The 22,537-nt window shown below is 41.7% G+C and overlaps 1 protein-coding gene across 3 annotated transcripts in view; it reads left to right on the forward strand.

Moving 5' to 3' along the window:
- Nucleotides 1-925: 925 nt before the first annotated feature.
- DSP (desmoplakin) overlaps nucleotides 926-22,537 on the forward strand; it is an 80,535-nt gene continuing 58,923 nt past the window's right edge. For 2 of the 3 annotated variants that reach the window (XM_073631015.1, XM_073631016.1), the window contains exon 1: nucleotides 926-1,435. In XM_073631015.1, coding sequence (XP_073487116.1) covers nucleotides 1,233-1,435 — 203 coding nt within the window. In that variant the 5' untranslated portion in view covers nucleotides 926-1,232. The remainder of the gene's footprint in view (nucleotides 1,436-22,537) is intronic. The other variant, XM_073631017.1, reaches the window with a different exon arrangement.

Genomic DNA, 22,537 nt, shown 5'->3' on the forward strand with positions numbered 1-22,537 from the left:
TGCCCTAATGTTGTAAAGCGCTGCGTAAACTGTCGGCGCTATATAAATCCTGAATAATAATAATAATAATGTTTAGAAGCCCATACTTCTCTTATTTGCGTATCCCGGAGTTGCGCTTTTAAGCTAAAGGAAAACCTCTTTTGGGCAGCGTCAAGAGTTAACCGTATTGCTGTCTGAGCCCCAGTAAGGAAGATTTACCCTCTCTATTTGTCCTGCTTTCTATTACAACCGAGAGTGAAATTAAGTTTGACAGCCATGTGGGTGCCAGTCCCTGAAAGCACGCGGTCTGTGTTCCGGGGGCATGCATCCACATGGATGCCAGATTGGGAGCAGTGACTATGTCCATGCAGCCACTCAGACCCACTTGACATGAATGAGATTGCCTGCATGGAACACCTGTGGATCACTGTGCGGGCAAACTTGGCCCTCGCATGGGCATATGCATGGAACTGTTGGTGTGCCATCTGAATTTTTGCACTAGTTGTCAGTGATGAGCTGGACAAGCACCCCTTTTGAAGCGGACTGACCTAGAGCGACACTTTTTATGTACAACGCTGCAATTTGCACCTTGTTCTTTAGCTTATTAAATAATTCTGCATCTAAAATGTAAAGGGAAATATAGTTGTTATATTATAAATAGATTATTTAAAATTAATGACTGCAGTGTGCCATACGCCAATATCTTGCTCACAATCGCAGGGAACCCTTTTGAATTAGAAAAAAAACAAGAAGAGTGTGTGCTTGAGGGCACACTGCCTGCATTGTGCAGAAGTTGCTGTGCTCAGGTGAATAAAGCTGTCATACCAGAGGCAGGGCTAAGACAACAGATATTTAGGGCGTCACCAGCAACCACAATACTTCTGGGGGAAAAAAAAAAAAAGAGAGAGAGAGAAAGGTGTGTCTGGCTTTTCACAGGAGAGTGCTGGATAAGACCTGCCACCTCCTACTCCTCCCCCAGTCTCTGGCTTCAGGCTCTCCCTGATCAGAGGCAAAGAGCTGCACAGCAAAACAGGACGAAGCTCTCTGCTTGGTTTTTGTCCATCCTGCACATACAATAGATTTTTTTTTTTTTAATATATTTTGGCTTCGCGCGCTTCTGGTTTCCAATTTCTCGCCATACCTGGGAATTCTGGCCTTGGGTTGGGCAAGCCTACCTGTCTAACTACGGACGCGTACACAACTTCTTCTTTTCTTAGGGCAAATGCTTTGCTAGTCGCTGATCTCAGAACAAAATGAGTCTGTACGGGTCCCAAACTCGGATCAACACCCTAGGCCGGCTGACCAGAGCAGAATCTGGCCAGGATATTCCCGGCAAGTATGATATGATGAACAACCACAAGATCATTGTTGGTGGTGGAGGAGGAGGAGGAGGAGGGCCGCAGAAGATGTACTATGCCCAACAAAGTTACAGCGAACAAACCGGAGATAGCTACGGGTGAGAGAGAAAATTGCAAAATTTTGCTTTGCACAAATTGTGTATGAAATTGCAAATATTTAAAGGGAATGTATAATCGATTCAGTTTTCTTTACATGTATATGATCTGTTCATTTAACACAATTGGCGTACTACTACTACTACTACTACTACTAACTACTATTACAAATAAAAATTCTATAGCGCTGTGCTCCCAGGGTTCTCAAGGCACTTGTCAGGTTGATGCTGCGATCTTTGAGGAGAAGGATTGGTCAGGTGTTGTAAAAAGTGTGGGTGAAAAGACGGGTCTTGAGGAGTCCTTTTTAAAAACTTTCATAGAGGGTGCTTCCTGAACAATGGATGACAGCGAGTTCTGTGTTGTAGGTGCCGAATGCAAAAGATCCAAAAGATTTTAGGACAAGAAAGTTTCCCTTTCTCAGAGGAGTGAGCTTAATCTGTAGTTTAAAAAGGTGTTCATGTTTTCAATAGCCTATGGGGTTATTGGGGACGGCACAGTGGTGTAGTGGGTAGCACTCTTGCCTAGCAGTAAAAAGGGTCGCTGGATTGAATCCCAACCACGACACTACCTGCCTGGAGTTTGCATGTTCTCCCAGTGCCTGCGCTGGTTTCCTCCGGGTACTCCGGTTTCCTCCCACACTCCAAAGACATGCTGGTAGGTTAATTGGCTTCTGTCTAAATTGGCCTTAGTATATGAATGGGAGTCAGGAACCTTAGATTGTAAGCTCCTTGAAGATAGGGACCTATGTGAATGTACAATGTATATGTAAAGCGCTGCGTAAATTGACAGCGCTATATTAGTACCTTAAATAATAATAATTTACTAAAGGCAAATCCACTTTGCACTACAAGTGCACTTGGAATTGCAGTCACTGTAGATCTGAGGGGGACATGCAAAGAAAATAAACAGCATTTTTGCTTGCACTTGATTGGATGATCAAATCAGCAAAGCTTCCCCTAATTTCAGAGCTCCCCCTCAGATCTACAAAGACTGCACTTACAGGTGCACTTTCAAATGCACTTGTAGTGCAAAGTGGATTTGCCTTTAGTAAATCAACCCCATTATCTAAGCAAAGTTGTCATTGCAAAGCACCTTAGAGCAGCCATGTTAGCTGGAAGCAGAGCCTGCGTATGCAACAAGCAATGTAGTGCAACACATTGTTTGTGTTTTTACTACTCCTGATCACAGTGCAAATCTATGGGTCAGCCAGTCCACTGAAATAAATGCACTTTTTATGTGACTGATATCTTGGCGTTAGGTAAGGAGGCTAAGTGACAGCAATGAAATACAGAGCTACCTCTAGTTGCTAAATCTCTATATTTAACACAAAATTAGCGTGGTTCATGGAGCATGTGGAAAAATAAAGGACGTATTAAAAAATGACCTAAAGGAAAACTCTGCAATGATACAGTAATCCAAATATGTGCTCACTGCAAATACTCTATACATTTCCTTTATTGCCAATGAAAATGTAATTATTTGCATACACATAGGGGGTACTAAAGGCAAATCCACTTTGCACTACAAGCGCAAACTACAAGTGCAAAGTGCACTTGAAATTGCACTAAAAGTACACTTGGAAGTGAAGTCGGTGTAGATCCGAGGGGGACATGCAAGGAAAATAAAAAACAGCATTTTAGCCTGCACACGATTGGATGATAAAATCAGCAGAGCTTCCCCTAATTTCAGATCTACTCCTCAGATTTACAGCGAATGCACTTCCAAGTGCACTTTCAGTGCAATTCCAAGTGGACTTTGCACTTGTAGTGCAAAGTGGATTTGCCTTTTATAAATAACCCCCATAGTGTGCTTTGGAATATGTGAAGGCAGCAACATACTACCGGGGAATGCCATCTCCACAGGGGTAGGGCATTCTCATTTTAGAAGTTTCGATTTGCAACAAGGAAATGGCTTGCCACCTGTAAACCTCGCAATTAACATGCCTAGACAAATAGTGTTGTGTCTGTTTGCTTGTCTATTGTTATGCATATACTAAACACATACTTTTTGAAAAGAAACCTGTAAGAAGAATGAAGGCTGACCCTCTGGCTTCAATACTTTCTGAGCAACTGACCCAGAACAAATATGCTGCTCAGTAGTTCTTAAGCTGACCATACATTTATACAATTTTTTTTGTACAATTTCTGTGCAATTTCCTTTTAGGTTTCCCGTCAACTATCTAGTGCAAGGGCCCTACCCGATTGCATACAAATTTAAAGTGTTGTTTAGTGTTGTCTTTGAGTGTTTAGTGTGTGAGAATTTTTTACCAGAAAATTGTATAATGTATGATCAGCCTTAGGCCAGCTATACACGGTTCGAATCTCCGCCGGTTCAGCAGGAACCAGCGGAGGTTTGAACGGTTAATGGGCAGGCTGAATGTACCAAGTTGATCGATCAACTTTGGTACAACCAACCTGTAGGATTCTCGTACCAAAATAGCTAGCGGCTACTATAGTCGCTAGCAATCATCACTGTCTTCTCTTGACGGGGATGGCTTCCCCTGGCAGGAGAAGACAATTGCTGATTCCCACTGTCTGTGTTGATGGGGGAACCATGCAAATTTCTTTCCTGCAACCCGTGGTTGCAGAAAAGGATTCGCACTGTGTATGGTCTGCTTTAGGTCTCGTTCACATGGGATGTACCATACTGTGTAGGCAAATACATTCATGTCTATAGGGACATAGCGGCTACATGGATACAGCCACTGTGTCCAAATATGACATCTGTGTAGGTGTAGATGTGTATCTCAAAATGCAGATAGCGTGAGTTCTGGGACACGCTCCCACATCCACACAGATGTCAATATGGGACAGCCTGCAGGGGGATGCACAAAGCACCTGTGTATCCCCATTTGGGTAAACACGGCTCTGCACGGGCATATGGTATAGTACGCCCCTTGTGAATGGGGCTTCATTTCTGAATGCTTGTTCTGGATCAGTGCCTTTGCTGCATCCCCTTCCTTCCTGTACACAGGTATATAAACAGGCTCTGCATAGTGCAGTTAATTATTTTAGATGAGTATTTGCATGTGTATACATCAATGGTCATGCATTTACATGTATATGTTACACAAGCTGCAGTATAAATGGATTATACACACAGGAGCTGCATACTGTACCTACCCATGTACAGGAACAGCAGGTGTACAAAATGTAACTTGTGGACTTTTGGCGTTCTTTATTAGACCCCTTTCACATTGAGGTGGTTTTCAGGTGTTTTGGCACTAGAAATAGTGCCTGTAAAACACCTGAAAACCACACCCTATTCATTTCAGTGTGACTTATCACACTGGGGCGGTGCGCTTGCGTGACTTTACGAAAAGTCCTGCAAGCAGCATCTTTGGGGTGGTTTGGGAGTGCTCCCAAAACACCCTGCCCATTGAAATTAATGGGCAGCGCTTACAAAGCTCCAGGAGCGCTGCAACACGGGCATTTTTAACCCCTTCAGCCACTAGCGAGAGTTAAAAGCGTCTCGCTAGCTGCCAAAAAGCGGCGCTTAAAAAGCGGTAATTGCCGCTAAAACGAGCAGCGCTTTTACCGCTAACCCACGGTGGTCCCAGTGTGAAAGGGGTCTTAAAAAAATTCTTATTCTTAAATGTCACTTTGGAAAGTGTATGTAAACTCTTAAGAATATACTTCTCCTATTTGTTTCCTTTTAGGCTTGTTAATATACTATTGCAAGTGTTCTGTTTTATTCGACCAAAAATAGCTTTTTATCCAGCCAGACATCTTGTGAATGATGCCTTCCCTTGTACTCTGCCTCTAGACTGTTGTGAACAGGTTTCCTGCCATCTTCGTGGACTACAAAACACCTCCTTATGTTATGGTACAGAGAGGGAGGTGTTATGTAATCTTAACAAACTCCCTATCCAAAGGTGACAATGTTTCTCAGTACAGTTGGCACCCTAGAACAGGAAGCGAGTTACCAGGTTCCACCACATCGAAGAATTGGTAATCAATTTTTGGTCTTGGGTTTAGATGCACTTTAAGTACCCCTTATGAATAAAGTGGTTTGGCAACTGCTAATGTAAACTTTTCAAGGCGTTGATATGAAAATCTTAATATCATAACACCGAAATATGTCTCTGGGCGCAGTTACACTGATTGTGGTTGAAGAGCAGTAAAAACAGATGGTTAAGCCATGTTTTTTACCGCCTGCCTTAACCTATAAAGGTAGCTGGATGGGGTTCTACACATGCTTCGGCAAAAATGTATACCCCCATCACGTTTGTTAGGCAGTACCCAAGTAAATAGGGCTTCACCACAACTGCCCTGCAACTGTGTGTAATTCACACAATTTTGGCAAGGTGTTGAGGCATTTACAGAGCTAAATCAACAGTAAGGAGGTGACAAATTGCTTCCTCACCACCTTCTTCTTTTTTTTTTTTTATCAGAAAGAAAACATTTGTAAACAGCTTATTTGTATGTTCTATATTTCTAAGCTACAGAATCAAGATACAGTACATGTATTTTTTAGGTTGTATAGAAAGATCCAAGAACAATCCGAATTGTTTAAAGTGGACCACCTAACTAATCTTAATACCGTCCACCCCACAATTCCTACTCTGACTAACCTGTGTAAGAAAGATCTCTAGACTTGCCCTATTGTCAGGCCGCTCCAGTCCAGTCATGCGACTCAGCTTCCCTGTGTCAGCCATTGGCGCTGCAGGGGAGAGGGTGTGCCGACAACAGATGGGCCATTGAAGCCTATGGGTGATATCACTACACCCAAGCATTACTAGCCATTGTTGAGCACTATATCTCTCCTCTCCCCTGCAGCTGCCCCTGACTGACACAGGGGAGATCATGTGACTGGACCAGCCTGAAAATAGGGTTTATATAGATAGTATATAGATCTTTCTTGCATAGGTTATTTAGAGTAGGTGTTAGGAAGAGGAGGGGACAGTTTTAAGATAAGTTAGGCGTGACTGGAATTTCCACTTGAAGCGATGTTTACATATCAGTCTTTTTATGTTCTAGCTAGAAAACTGCCAGAACCTCTGCTCATTAAATTTTACATGTAAGGTTTTATCACTGACTACACTGCAGGGGGTGACTCTCTCTTGTTCCCAAGAGCCAACTTGGCAGGGCCAGGTAGAAATCATGAACCCCCTCCCCGTCTAGGTAAAACCTGCAGGTCAGGTGACCACAGTTTTAAGATCATAAGGCCTTTTTTTTGAGGAGCTCCTAAGCAGACAGGAATTTTTATCTTGCTCTAGGCTTCCTCACAGGGCAGATAGTGTGAAGTAGGTTTGGCAGGTTTCCTGTATCTCTCTTTTTCCCACAAGATATGAAGCACTCCCTCAACAATCAGACAAATGTGCAGACTTTGTTGCATATGATTCACAGTAGACATTAGACAATGTGAAGGACAGGTCTACTTTATTCAGAGAAACTCGTGAGTCATGTTATTGAATTTTGTTGTTCTTTCTCAAGTCTGAGTCCTTGGTTTAATGTTCTGCACATAGTTGAGCAGCGGCATCTTTGGTTGGTTTCTTGCGCCTTTTTAAATGGAAAGCTAGTTACTAATAGGAGCCAATTATTAGGTACTCATATTGAAGACTATCGAGACCAAAAAACACGCAAAACGGTGTGACAGAACATGCTTGGATGTGAACATCTAAAACAAAATAACATGGAAGTCTGAAGCACTTCTGCAAATGTGCTCCAAATAGCTCAGGTGTGAATGGAAGCTTTGTGGTGGATTGGCCATTAAAGCTATCAGATTGCCCTCTGCTGATACCTGACCCTAGGAGGGCCTATTTACTAAAATGAGGGAAAAGCCGATTTATTTTCTTCCAACGTATCAAAATGATTATTCTGCACAATAAAGACCTATTTTTATTTTTTTTTTTTTCATGTTTTTAAATTTGTATTCCTGTTTTGGTGTCTTGTATCCTCTAGTTAGATTCTCCTGGATATTTAGTTCTAATTGTGGCAGTGTTGGCTTGCAGAGCATTTGTATTAGTTATAGCTTTTAGGTGACCATACCCATGAGAATATGAAAATTCTTTCCCTGAACATGCATATCCATTGTGTTTTGGACAATATCTTTTACTTTATCAGCAGAGACTTGGGCACAATTAATAATAATGCTAATAGATAATTTGCTTAATGGCTTAAGCCACAGACCACATCTCCCAAATAAAAAGTTTTCATTTCATTCACAAAGAAATTGTTGGATGATAGGTTGTCTTGTGCAGCATCGTGTGTGTGTGTTTTGTGTGGTACAATCGATAACCATATATTCAAGAATAAAAAACCGCTCAGAAACTTTATTGTACTACCTACCAATCATAATCGTGATACTAGTGAACTACATGAATTTACATGTCTGCTGTAAATGTATAACCAAACTCCCAAAACATTTTCTATGCCAAAACATGAACAGAGATTCTTAATTTCTTTGCAAAAACTGCTGAAAAAAATATTTAGTCAAATGGATTTTGGCAGTTCCTTGATGTCAGGTAGGGCAGTTTTTTCACTTGTCTTACTACCCCAACCCCCACGTGTTTTGGAAGTAATTAGTCTCTGGATGTTTGGATGACCTTTCCTTCTGAATGTGTTGCTGTTAGGGTGACCTTACATTCCAGGACAGTACTCGCCCTCCCCGCCTCTAACAAAAGAATGTGTCCAAGGCAAAATGGACTGCACTAAATCTCAAGCCACTTTTCTTTGTTTTGCAAACTTTGTGACTATGGGATGCATAGTTGAAAGATATTCAGTTTTGAGTTTGCAGTAACTGAAAGGCAATATTTTCAAGGCTTTTGCCACTGCTATAGCAACCATTTTCAGTTTTACGCACAACAATCCTTTTAATGTGCTTAGTTCAGCACATTGAACTTTAATGTATCTCTAACTAGCTCTATCGTAATGAAACTGGAATGTGATCTTTGTTCACTGGCTTTTACAGAGTCTGTGATGGTTGAGAAATTCCCAGCATGGACAAAACCAAAAAAAAGATTATAATCTTGAATCCCAGTTTGCTTTTGAATAAATATGGCATCCATATAAACCTAAGTTTACTATACAAATAAAATAAAACTAAGCTAGTGGTGGTTACAACCATTTCAGGAAATGAGTTTGTGACAACGATTTATTGGCATGGTCAGCAGAGAAATGCAATGGAACTGATAAAGGGCAACTCTAATCAAGATAAGTCACCAAATATCTGAATGATCTGTAAAACCTGCAAGGAACCTTGAAAAATGCTATTGTGAGCAACATTTGAAGAGGATCATGGAGAATGAGAAGTTTGAAGGCTACCTTTTTGGAGACCCTGCCCTTCTGAAAATGTCTTTTGTTTAACTGTCATGATGCTGTAGCTTCAATATTTTCAGTCACTGACCTAGAAGGAGCATTCTGGTTCCACACAGGGAGTCAGAAATTGCAGTGGTCAAAAGATTACTTAACTAGCCATTTTTGACCAGATTGTGAGAGAGACAAATTTCTTGAATGGTGCCTGTAACTCCTCTCTAAAGCCATTGTCTGTGGAAAAGGTTAATCAGCTAGGTTAGAAAAACGGTCCTGATAACTATTGTTGCCATTAGATAAGTGGTGTTGTAGACATCATTCATCCCCCTCCCTCCCTCCCTTTCTTGCCCAATATAAATGTTCTGCCAGGCAGACGGCATTTGTTTATGGTTCCACCAGCCAATCTTGTTGCCCAAGGGTGGACACACTTTTGCAGGAAGGACATATTTTCTTTTTTTCTTTGTCTGGAAACAGATGAAGTTGGGAAACCAATTATCTAAGATTGAATTTCCCCTCAATTTTGTTTGGAACTGTAACTATGGGGTTGATTTACTAAGGGCAAATAGTCTGTGCACTTGCTCTAGATCTGAGGGGAACATGCAAGGAAAATTAAAAAAAGACTGCATTTTGGCTTGCACATGATTGGATGATAGAAATCAGCAGAGCTTCCCCTCAGATCTTGAGCAACTGCACTTGTGGGTGCAATTGCAGTGCACAGTATATTTGCCTTTAGTAAATAAACCCCTATGAACGTTTAAAGGGTCCCAATAGTTCCACTTCCATTTTAAAGACCTCTATTTCAGTAATCTAGAAGTCTAATGAATTTCAAAGCAATCTTACACAGGTTCCAAAACATGTACATGCATTTTGTCAAATTGCTACTGCAACCGGTTTACTTCACTGTGCAGCAGGACAGCCTACGTCCCCCTGTGCCACTGGGCCTTGTAGCAACTACATTGCCTGCTATGTCTAAAAGCAAAGTTCAGGAGTACGTACAACCCCAATTCTAAAAGTTTGGAGGCTGTGTAAAATCTACTGTGTAGATGGCTGGCTGTGTAAAATCTACATAAAAACAATGCAATGATTTGCAATCTCCTAAAACCATATTTTTATGCACAATAGAAAATGTAAAACATACCAAATGTTTAAAATGAGAAAGTCTACCATTTTAAGAGAAAAAGAAGGTCATTTTGAAATTGATGGCCGCAACACATTTTCAAATTCTTTCCATTTTCTATTGTTTAATAAAATATGGGTTTAAGAGATTACAAAACATTTTGCATTTTGTTTTTATGTAGATTTTACAGTGTTCCTACAGTCTCCCAACTTTTTGGGAACTGGGGTTGTAATATAGGGTCACTCTCTCTATACTTTTGAGAAATCTCCTTTAATTTTCTGTTGTGTTATCAGGGAAAGGTATTAAAAGGGAAATATCCACAGGAGTTTTTAACCGTTCCGTTCCCTGATATAAGTTTTGACCTTTATACTTCAATGGTAACTGAACCATAAATAATACCTTTTTATAATTACTTTATAAGCTGCTAAAAACACAAAACTGTGCTTTGCATAATATGATCCAGATCTTAAACCAGAATCAACATGCACTGTAACCTTTTGTAGGAAAAGCTTCCACAGCTCCCACATCCTGCTTATTTCCTACCCATGTCTAATACTGGCAGACAAATACACTTTACATCATTCACACAAGAATGTTTGATAATAAAGCCCCAGAAACTTTACAGTGGACTGATATGACCTAGTATATCTATGGTCAAAATGTAAAATCGTATCTTCATTTTCACATTGTATTTAGGTGATTTCTAGCGTATTCCTAATAAAAGAAGTGCGGGATTACAAAAAAAGTTGTACTCTCCTATGTGGATTTAGCATAGATCCCCACCGCCTCTAAGACCGAGAACTGAGCAGTCAGGCACAGCTGATTGCTCTGTTTTTGGTCTTTAGTGAGCGCAGAGCAGTGACTGTCACCGGCTCTCTGCTCTGCCTCTTCAGCTCTCACTGGAGTGCCGGGCGGTTGAGGGGGGCTGGAGCTGCTGGCTCGGGCCTTCAGTGCCATGCTAAGAGGCTGAGCCAACTGCCAGTCGGGTATCTGGGTAGATCCCATCATTGAAGTCAGGATCCCTCCAGAGTCTGGAGCAGCAGAGTGATGTTAGCTGACAGTGGACTTTAGCCCGCTCTGGGTTACAGGAGTGCAGAACGAAGTGTACTCCTGTGATCCAGAGTAAAAGTGGGACCAAAAAGAACTTTGGCCCTGCTTCTCTTTTTAATTTGAATGATCTTAAAGTATAAGTTTACCTTTACAGAAAATCTGTAAGGCGAACGTACATTGGACCCCTCCCCATATCCCAGGTCCCGCTAACCTAGAGTCCGGCGATCCCCTGCACTGACAGCTCGAATCGCCGCTGTACCGGTCGGGGGATTTGAAATCCCTGTGGCTTTCTCTCCTCTTCGCCCGCTGTGACAGGATGGGCTACGCAGACCCTGATTGGTCAGCGCCGCCCATGTGACGGTGCTAACCAATTAGCATTCTCCTAAACGTACCTCCTGATGAGGTACGTTTTGGAGATTAAGCTGCAGGGGATTTATAAGCCCCAGAGCGGCGAGGCGGCGACCCAATGTCTCCTAGCGGGTGATCGCTGCGCTCCAGGTCAGCGGAACTTGGGGAGGGGGGGTGTGAGGAGGGTGTCCTGTAAATTCACCTTACAGATTTTTCTGTAAAGGTGAACTTACCCTTTAAAGATTGTACACTTACTTTCTGAAGATCCCCACACAATTATTTCCTTGAATTCTGCGACCTATTCACTATGCTATGTGAGTAAGCACTGCTGTGTCACAGAATTCAGGACCAGCCTTTTTAACTACAGAGGTGTTGAGAGGGGGAGTTTCAAAAGGTGGAGTTAGTACAGGAATCACAGCTTGCAGGTGTCAGCAAGGTACCATGGGTCGTCCTTAGAAATTGAAAGTTAATGGCAGAGGAGAAGCTTCAAAGCATGCAGGGAATCCAGGAAGTTGTGGAAAGAGATGGACAGCAGACAGGCAGAACTCACTACTCCAAAGAACATTTTCCAAGTAAGCTTATATTGGATTGTCAAAAACTATTGTTTGTATTGATATTTCAATGCAAATATTATAAAACGAAAGTGTATGCTGAGACCATAGACTTTCTTTAAAGGATACCATAAGGATGGAAAAAGTAGGAATTAAGTGTGTATGTATATGTGTGTGCATGTATGTATATATAAATAATATGTGTGTGTGTGTGTGTGTGTATATGTATGTATGTATATGTATATGTGTGTATATATATATATATATATATATATATATATATATATATATATATATATATATATATATATATATATATAATATGTGTGTGTTTTTTAAATAACAAACATGCCTATACTTACCCCCTCTGGGCCAGGGTTTTGCACAGAGCGGCTCCGACCTGTTTTTTTTTTCTGGGGTTCCCCCAGCGGCGCTCCTGGCTCCTCCTCTTCGAGTGCCCCCACTGAGAGCTGCATTTCATGGGGGCACTCGTGCGGGCACGCTCCCGAGTCCTTCTGCTGCGTCTATTGACACAGGCGGCAGGACTCGCCCCCCCCCCCCCCCCGGGTCACTGGATTTGATGGACAGCAGCTGGAGCCAATGGCTCCTGCTGCTATCAATCTATCCAGTGAGGACCCAAGACAGTGGCTGGAGCTGCTGAGCTCGTTCTCGTCACTGAAAAGATTGGGTTCAGCTAAATAAAAAAGGGGGGGGGGGGCTCTGGGGGCAGCTGCAGCACAAAAGGTTTTTCACCTTCATGCATTGATTGCATGAAGGTGAAAAACCTTGAGACTTTACACCTCCTTTTAAGGAGAGAATGGCTCCTCGCACATCAACACATTTGAAAATGCAACAATTCACTTATATTGGCATATTTCTGAGTCTGTCAGTGACCAGATAAAAGAAGATCTCCGAAGGCGGAAGCAATGTATATACGTTAATTGACCCTTTTAACAACATTCCACTGCAGGTACTTGTGTAAAAACAGTTAAGGCGTTATGTATCAAGATGTTAAGAATTGCAGTTATTTCCCCAGTACAAGTCAGATTCAGACTTTTAGGCTAGGCTTACACCTTCCCACACCCTCTATAAAAAATGCACTCTTGTTTAGCAGATGTGTGGGGTTGTCGCACACTGGAAATTGCAATGCGGTCTCCCGTGCTGGGAGACGCAGAGTACTGTGTGATTTCCCTGTGGCTGTGTTTTTGCAGGGACCTTTTCCCTGCATTTTCTGTAAGTACAGCAGCCCATTCTGATGAATGGGCTGCTGTGCCCGCGGCCTCCGGAAAACTGGCATAATGTGAACCCTAGGATAGGTCTTCTGCTACCTTAAACCTAAGATTTTTCATCTTGTACCGTTTTACATTTTATATTATGTGATGTTTAGTGTAAATATAAATGATATGGTTACCAGGGCCATATTTACATTTCAGGAGTCTATAGGCAGAGAATTCTGAAACAACCAACTTTTTTTTTTTTTTTCTTTTTTTTTTTTTTTTTTTGAGAAAATATTTTTACTCAGAACAAAAATTAAATATTACAAGTTTCAAATGAGTTATGAAACCATCAAAAGTGCAAACTTGTGCAAAATCCTCATCTCTCGCTACAATGTAACTCCATCATCCTCACCCCCCTCCAGAATCATCCTCATCCCTCTCCACAATGTAACTTCATCATCCTCATCCCTCTCCACAATGTAACTCCATCATCCTCATCCCTCTCCACAATGTAACTCCATCATCTTCACCCCCCTCCAGAATCATCCTCATCCCTCTCCACAATGTAACTCCATCATCTTCACCCCCCTCCAGAATCATCCTCATCCCTCTCCACAATGTAACTCCATCATCTTCACCCCCCTCCAGAATCATCCTCATCCCTCTCCACAATGTAACTCCATCATCCTGATCCCTCTCCACAATGTAACTCCATCATCTTCCCCCCCCTCCAGAATCATCCTCATCCCTCTCCACAATGTAACTCCATCATCCTCACCCCCCTCCGGAATCATCCTCATTCCTCTCTACAATGTAACTCCATCATCATCTTCATCCCTGAATTTTTAATGCACATCTATCCTCATCATCCTCCTCTCCATAATCATCCCCATCCCTTTTTAGAATCATCCTCATCCCTCTCTGCTTTGTAACCCAATCATTATTATTATACAGGATTTATATAGCGCCAACAGTTTACGCAGCGCTTTACAATATAACAAGGATCCTCCTTATCCTTGTATTTTCTATGTGCTCTTCTCTGTCATTCATCTATTATCACTACGTGATCCATCTTCATCCCTTTTTCCATCATCATCCTCATTCCTCCAGCAACCTCTATCCATAATCACTTACCATCTCCATCCCCACCATCCTTTTTACCATCTTCTTCATCCCTGACTATGTACCTCCCCATATTGCTTATGACAGAAGAGACTCTCCTGATGTCAGGGTGTATGACCTGTAGTGTAATGTGGTATTGATGTCTGGGCACTGCAGATTAGTACAGTCAGAGTCCACAGGCTACACAGCACACTCACCTCCTTCGTGTTGCTCTCTGCGTGTCTTCACTTCCAGGGCCAGACCACCCCTCCTCCCAGAGTGTCTGTCAAAATGCGAGCCTAGCAGCAGGCTCTGCCTCTGGGATGTTCCTAACAGAAGTGAGTGACCGATCAGCTGCTGGGGGAGAAGGTCAGAGGGGAGAATCACTATGTCTAGCTTGTGTCCCTCTCTCACTCGCAGTCTGTTCTTTTTGGGTGGCTGGCCCATCCGGGTGTCCTAACGGCTGCTAAAGCTGCCTTATGTTGCTGGCACCGACCTTGGGCAAAGGTAAAAAAAAAAAAACTCACAGATGGGCGCCCCTCTAGGAAGGGTGCCTGTAGGCACATGCCTACAGTGCCTATCTGGACTTCAGCTTTGAGCATAGCTCCAGTCTTCATACACCGAAACTTGATGACTTTCTGGGACAAAAGGAGAGTGATTATGTAAACCAGGCGAATTCCTTAAAGCCCCATACACACTATCAGATTTTCTACTGATTTTTGTCTTCAGATTTACCAAAACCATGTAGTGCAAGGGCCTGCCTGATTGTATACAAATTGAAACTCCTAAGGTTTGACCTCATATTATATGGTTTTGGTCAATCTGAAGACAAAAATCAGCAGTAAATCTGATAGTGTGTATGGGGCTTTAGAAGCACAAAGACAGAGTGGGTCAATCTTGCTTCACTGCTTTTGATCCTCCATTAATCTAATGGTGAAAAAAGCATTACCGTGCCAAAAGCAGTGGTCCATGCTAACAATTGTTTTGCTCGATTCAAGTAACACTCTCAAGTTGTCTAGGTTAATGATGCAAAACAAGACACCATAGTAGAAGATCTTTGTACCTTTTTATGATGGTACACTTTTTTTTTTTTTTTTTATAAAGCATTACATCATCCCTCCCATACAGAAAGCTTTTGTATTTATTGGTGTGAGTAACATGCCTGCCTCCACCCCTGTAAATGAATCCTGTATTAGTCCACAGCGTGCATTGCCGTGAATCACCATTTCTCGGGGAAGAAACTCCCTCAGAATCAGTTTCACAGGCTCTGTTTTACATGTGTTAAATGTAGAATATCTGACTTATTGTTAATAAAGTTTGAAGACTGTCCTATTCACAAGACGCTATCGGTGGATCTGTTACAAAGGTAGTACTGGCTTTGCGAATTTGGTCCCTCCATAAGAATTTGGGCTATGGCTTTTCATTTTGTACGAAGACTTTACTTTTCTAGGTGCAATTGTATTAACTTAATACATTTTTTACATACATATTCCAATGTGTATTTGTTACTGTATTGACCAAGTCTGACTAGATTTCTTCTTAGTAGGTCAATACATGAAATGACTGTACAATGCAGGCTTTCCAGACTTGGATGTATCTCCTTCTAACTTGGGTTCTCTTGAGCATCATACAGTGATTGATTGTAAAATCATAGTAACCGGTTCCTAAAGTGTCTGACTAATTGTCTGTGACAGGAGAAAGTGCTTCTCCATCCAACTTTTTTTTCCAGTTTCAGATGCTGGGGGAAAGGTTTGAAATGCTCTCACGTATACTTTAGCATGTATGTCCCCATTGAGGTTTCCCTTTACTGTCCAAGTATACTTTAGCATTTGTCTCCCCATTGAGGGATTTCCTTTTACTGTCCAAGACAGGACCATCACTAAGACAAACCGTGAAGGTAAATCTCCCTGCTATGGTCCACAACAAAAATAAAATATGATGAAGGTCCTGCTTTCGCTTTGCCTAAAAAAGGTGTTTAATGTTTATTTTTGCTGGAAAAATTAAAAACTAAAAAAAAAATACTTCTCTCAGTATAATACTGTATACATAATAAATGCCAATTTTGCATTTTAGTGCAAGTTTAAGATCTCTATTTCAACTGCCAACCAGCTCTGATTTTCTATTTTTTTTTTTTTTTTGTTGTTGTTTTTTGTTTTTTGTTTTTTTTTTGTTTTTGTTTTTTATATATAAATGTCAGTTTTCACAGCAATGGCAGCCTGGGTGTTCCCTGTTTTATAATATGCATAATACCCCTAGCAATGTCATTTGATTTGTATCAATATATTTGCTAGTTGCTTTACTTTTCTTACTTTCTTATATGATTTTAGCAGATAGACCCTCTAATTAGTACAGAAGCAGGTAAGGCCTCATGTACACTGCTGCTGGTAAATGGACGTTTAGGAGCAGTTGGGCATTTTTTTTTTTCAACTGCCCCCAAACTCTCTTATGTTATCAGTACATGTACACAGGGTCGTTTATAATCGTTTCTAGGCAGTTGAGTTTAGAGCAAGAAAAAGGTGAAAAAATAACTGCGCATCAAAAATAAATATAAATAATAATGACCATCTATGCTGCAGAGTCCTATATGTGACAAACACACAGAAATCGAGTGGGAAAAATATTGACTCGCGCTTAAAACAAAAAACTAACACGTGTATAACTGAAAAAAAGTTCCCAGCCTATTTCTTAAAGGGGAGGTTGGACTAATCTCCCAACCTGGCATTTAGTTTTTGTCACATCATATTTATACAATGTTAATTTTGTTCACAAATAGGCTGGGAACTTTTTTCAGTTATACACTTGTTAGTTTTTTGGTTTAAGCGCGAGTCAATATTTTTCCCAGTTCAGTTTAGAGGCCCTTTTTGGAAAGCAAAAAAATGAGTTCAGACACTGAGTTTAGAGGCATTTCAAGCGCCAAACACTTCTAAACGCGGTAACTCACATTTAGCCACATTTCGTTTACAGACTTTTCATTTTTGGCTGTTTTGAAAAAAAAAATAAGACTTTTTTTTTTTTTTTTTTTTTCAAAGGCTTCTAAACGTTTAGTTTCCAAAATCTTTTAATGTATATAATTTTCCTACAGAAGAGTTTACCTTTAAGTGACTGTCCCGCCCTTTATTTAAGGAACATGTAATCATTTACCCACCAGTCCTATCTGCATCTTTGGATAGTTGTTTGCATGTTTGCCAGAGATTACTACCATAAATATTTTATCTTGTACTTTGTAGCAGTGATCCTTGGGTGATATTACATCACACATTTATATTCTGGAGGCATGGTGTTTACACATTTTTCTTATCCAAGCTGCATGCAAATATGTCAAATCTCAGTGAATGTTTGCCTGCTGTCTGTTTTTAGGAAAGTTTTGGGTTTCACTGCAAGTGACATCCCTGTCCTAAAACTAGTATGTGATCAATTAAATGGAAAATAATTACATTTGCACACTGAGCACGTGGGATCATCTGATTCCCTTCTGAAGAGTGGGGGAGCAAAGCACTATGTATAAGCTATTCTTCTTTTCCAAAACCAACGTGAGCAATTTTATTTATTTATTTTGTAGGGTATCAGAATGAGCAGTGATGGCATGTGACATGCAGTATCCCACAGCAACCAAGCTTTATATTATTGTTGTAAGATCCGACATTTTATCTCTGGGTGCTATGAGATAATACATTTTGCAATCTTTGTATTCCTTTTACTAAACAGGCCAGCTTGTGTACTTTTTACATTACATTTACAAGTTTTTGTTTTTTTTTTTTAAACTGATGTTTTAACCTAATTTAAATATTTTCTGTAAAATCTTTATTTTACAGATAATCATTTTAAAGGGAAAAGTTGGTTTCCATTTTGTAGAGTAAGAAGGGGTTATAACCTCTGTCAGGGTTTTTCTTTCTGTTTTTTTTTTTGTTTTTTTTTTTTGTTTTTTTTTTTTGCCATCTGTGCCTCACAAGGGAGATTTCACTTTAATTTCCTGCCCCATGGCCGAACAGGAAGTGAAAAGAAATCCCTGAAAATTTAGAGAATCCATTGGGGTCTCCCAAGTCACCAAAACAAGTTTCTCTCTCTAGTGGAAGATTTCCCCTCTCCAATAATGCTTTGGGGACAACCCAAAATGAGGGAATCTAGAACACCAGAACTAGTCTTCCCATTGGAAGATTTTTCCTCTATTTCTGTTCTGGTGTCAACCTAAAATTTTGGGATTTACTTTCACTTTAGGTGATAATGGTAAACATGCCAAACAGAGAGGGTAAATCTCCCTTAGACCCCTTTCACACTGGGGCGGTTTGCAGGCGCTATTGCGCTAAAAATAGAGCCTGCAAACTGACCCGAAACAGCTGCTGCTGTGTCTCCAGTGTGAAAGCCCAGAGGGCTTTCACACTGGAGCGGTGCGCTAGCAGGATGTGAATACACCGCTCCTCCACCGCTCCTTCTCCGCTCCTGCCCATTGAAATCAATGGGGCAGCGCGGCTATACCGCCAGCAAAGCGCCTCTGCAGAGGCGCTTTGCGGTGGTTTTTAACCCTTTCTCGGCCGCTAGCGGGGGGGGGGGTAAAACCGTCCCGCTAGCGGCCAAATACCCCTGCTAAAATTACAGTAAAGCGCCGCTAATAATAGCGGCGCTTTACTGCCGCGCACCTCCCGCCCCAGTGTGAAAGGGGCCTAAGAGGGGCACAGACAGAAATAAAAATGGACAGATAATCTAATCCCTCTCCATTCTATCCAGAGATTAAAAAACAAAAATTATAAAAAAAAAAATGTTTTGTCTTTACTTTAATACAGAGTGCACTCATGACACTGGTTTGGCAGAGAGTTCTGTTCTACAGCATGCAAAGCAGCAGCTTCTCCCTTGTGTTGATGTCTCCAATTGACATACAGAGCTATACCTATCGGGAAGGCAGGCAGGATTTAATTTCGTTATGCGTTTGTACTTTGAACTTCATCTGTTTTTTGTCGGGGTGGCAGATCGTTTTCTCTGAAGTTTAGGAATCTTGAATTTCTATGTCATATTAAGAGACCATGCCCTCCTCCCTGTGAGAAAAGAGTTGCATCATCCTTACTAGGTGTGTCCTAAAGCATATATAGCATGGGAAACAAAGCTGTATATACTAGCTAATACACCAGGCATGAGTCTCGAGCACTGTACAGTGATTGTCACAATTCTTAGTTTAGTAATGCCACCAATGCTGTACATTTATTAGTGATTCTGTACTTTATTTTTTTATGAAAGTTACAATAAAGTGGCATTCCAGACATAACTAAACATGCATGAAATGCACATATGAGAGCTGTTTTACCTACCATAAGATTTGTATTTCTGTCTATCCAGTTCTGAGAATTATACAGCTATGCCACACAGCCCAGCCCCATCTGGTAGAGCAGAAAACCTGATTTATTCTTTTGCAGTAGTAAGCAAATGACCCTCTGGGATTGGGACTATGTAGGCACTATCCAAAAATTGGCAAGTAGTAATTAAATACGTTTTATTGTTCTAAAAAAAGATAAAAACACATCTAAAAGTACACCTATTGAGGCAATAGGGATACAGATAAAGTGGTACTAGTACTGTACATAGAAATATAATACATAACAAGGTGTCATGTATTATATTTCTATGTACTAGTACCACTTTATCTGTATCCCTATTGCCGCAATATGTGTACTTTCAGACGTGTATTTATCTTTTTTTTGTATCAATAAATGTTATATTTTTTAATTATTACTTCATTATTTTTGGATAGTGCCTACCTAGTCCAAATCCCAGAAGGTAATTTGCTCACAACTGGCACAGTGGTGTAGCGGATAGTACTTTTGCCTAGCAGTAAGAAGGGTCGCTGGTGCGAATCCCAACCACAACACTACCTGCCTGGAGTTTGCATGTTCTCCCTGTGCCTGCGTGGGTTTCCTCCGGGTACTCCGGTTTCCTCCCACACTCCAAAGACATGCTAAGTTAATTGGATCCTGTCTAAATTGTCCCTAGTATGTGTATGTATGAATGTGAGTTAGGGACTTTAGAGTGTAAGCTCCTTGAGGGTAGGGACTGATGTGAATGTATATTGTATATGTAAAGCACTAAATAAATTGATGGCACTATATAAGTAGCTGAAGAAAAAAAAAAATCAGGGATGACGACTCAAGGCCAGATTCCTTTCTCTTTTTTTCCTTCTGCAGTACCACTACTTTCAGGTTTTGCTCCTTGCCCTTAGCCTATTATCCTATGACAACACCATAAAAGGAGGAGAAGCAGTGATCTGATCTCGCTTTTCTTCCACTCTGGACTCTCTCCCCTACCAGCCTGTCGCCTCTTAGCACATTTAGAGCCACAGCATAACTGACGAGCTCACTTGCTGCTTCTCCCTCCTCCAGTCTAAGCACTGCTGTAAGGGGATTGCAAGAGGTTCATACAAAGGCAGATTAAGAGGCTTATACTGCTTGCATTTTAAGAAATACAATTAATGAATATAAAGATGCTATGATTTTTGACTGTGTGGCATCTATCCAAATTCTAAAGCAGAACTCCAGACAGAGTAGGGAAATTACAGCAACGATCAGGAAATTTCTCCTATAAGGACGCAATTAACAAGAGATTCTAACCTTTTCCTATATTTACCTAACACTAGATGCATATGGATTTGACTCTCATGGTGTCTGACTCTTGGAGCTGTGCAAACTTGGCATAGGGGATACCTGTGGAGGAGATGGCAATGCTTAGCTTTATTGCTAGTGCAGCCTCAGATTAAGATATCATTCTAAAGGACCCCTAGTGCCAGAAGCCTGTAAGGGACTCTTGCGATTGGGCAGATGTTGGCACCAAGTTGTACACCCCCCCCCCCCCCCCCACACACACACACACACTTTTTCTTGAATAGTGCACCCATTTTCCTCCATTTTGTAGCCACCATATTGGACACACATCTCCTGGCCATAGGCCCACTTACAACATCCCCGTCCAGAGGATTAATGTTCAGAATAACGGAATGTGAATGCACAAATGCATTTTCAGCACTTTACTGCAACTTCACATCTTCATGGAACTTCCTGTGACATTTCACATTTGACATTCTATCAGAATCTTTGGCTCCGATCGTCATGTGCAAGGTTACACATTCTGAATGAGTCACTTCAGTGCAGAGCACAAGTACACATCTCTTAGTTAAGCCAACTTCCCTTTTCCACTTGGGGAGCACAATAGTAGCGGGACCGTCCTCCCTGTGTATACTACGTTTACAGCCTTCAGCTTCCATCACAAAGTCACAGGACCCACAGCTGAGGCTCTTGGGGGGACCAAGGTGCTATCATTAGTATAATCATCTCTTCCTAGTGTCCCTTCTGTAGCCTGTCCAGCCAGGCATGCTCCCAGATGACAATCCCATTTCCAGGCTTCCACCATTACTTCAGGCACTATGGCCTTGCACACCCCATTAAGGGACCTGCAGAAGGAGGTCAGGGAGACAGGATTTCTTCCGCTATTCCTCCCATGATCTGTACCACCTTGGGAAAGCACCTGTCTCCAGTTACCAGCACTTGCCAGAGGAAGGTGGAACGTGTCTGCCTACTGTCCCTCTGCATCCCTCTTGCTGGTGCTTCCCTCTGGCAAGTACTGGGAGCTGGAGACTGGCACCGCAAAGCAGCTTTCACACCAAAACATCACATCTAGTGTTGCAGGGGACCTAGGTAGATAAGACAAGGCACTACATGTACTTTGTAGCATCTGGAACTCAATGTAGGAAAAAAAAAATCTTTCTCGTAGGTACATTGTGATGTACCATATTTATCGGCGTATAACACGCACCCCAAGTTTAGGAGGGAAGTTTGAGGAAAAAAAACTTACATTAAAATGCCCATCAATGCAGCCTTATCTGTCCATCTGCAGCCTTTTTACTGTCAGTGCAGCCTTGCCCCAGTGCAGTCTTGTCAGTGTAGCCTTGTCAGTGCAGCTTTGCCCCAGTGCAGCTTTGTTAGTGCAGCTTTGTCAGTGCAGGTTTGCCCCAGTCCAGCCATGTCAGTGCAGCTTTGTGCACTCACCGCCGACATACACAGCCGTGGGTAGATTCAAATATGGCGCCGAGACTGCAGGGATTCGTCGGAGCCGAGATACACATACCCGAGTGTTCTCGGCTTTTTTCGGCGCCGCCGTCACGCCCAGTCCCGCCCCTTGGACCTGTGTTATGTCCATCATAGGGCGGGACTGGGCATGACTGTGAGCGGCGGCGAAAAAAACCGAGAACACTCGGGTATGTGTATCTCGGCTCCGACGAATCCCTGCAGTCTCTGTGCCATATTTGAATCTACCCACGGCTGTGTATGTCGGCGGCGACCGCGGCAATTGCCGCGATTGCTCCGATGACACAAAATCGGCGGTGATCGGCCTATAACACGCACCCACGATTTTCCCCTGATTTTCAGGGGAAAAAAGTGCGTGTTATATGCCGATAAATACGGTACTTTGTCAACCTCCACCTTCTGACTGG

This window comes from Aquarana catesbeiana, linkage group LG05 (genome assembly GCF_042186555.1).
Source record: "Aquarana catesbeiana isolate 2022-GZ linkage group LG05, ASM4218655v1, whole genome shotgun sequence".
Taxonomy (NCBI): Eukaryota; Metazoa; Chordata; class Amphibia; order Anura; family Ranidae; genus Aquarana; species Aquarana catesbeiana.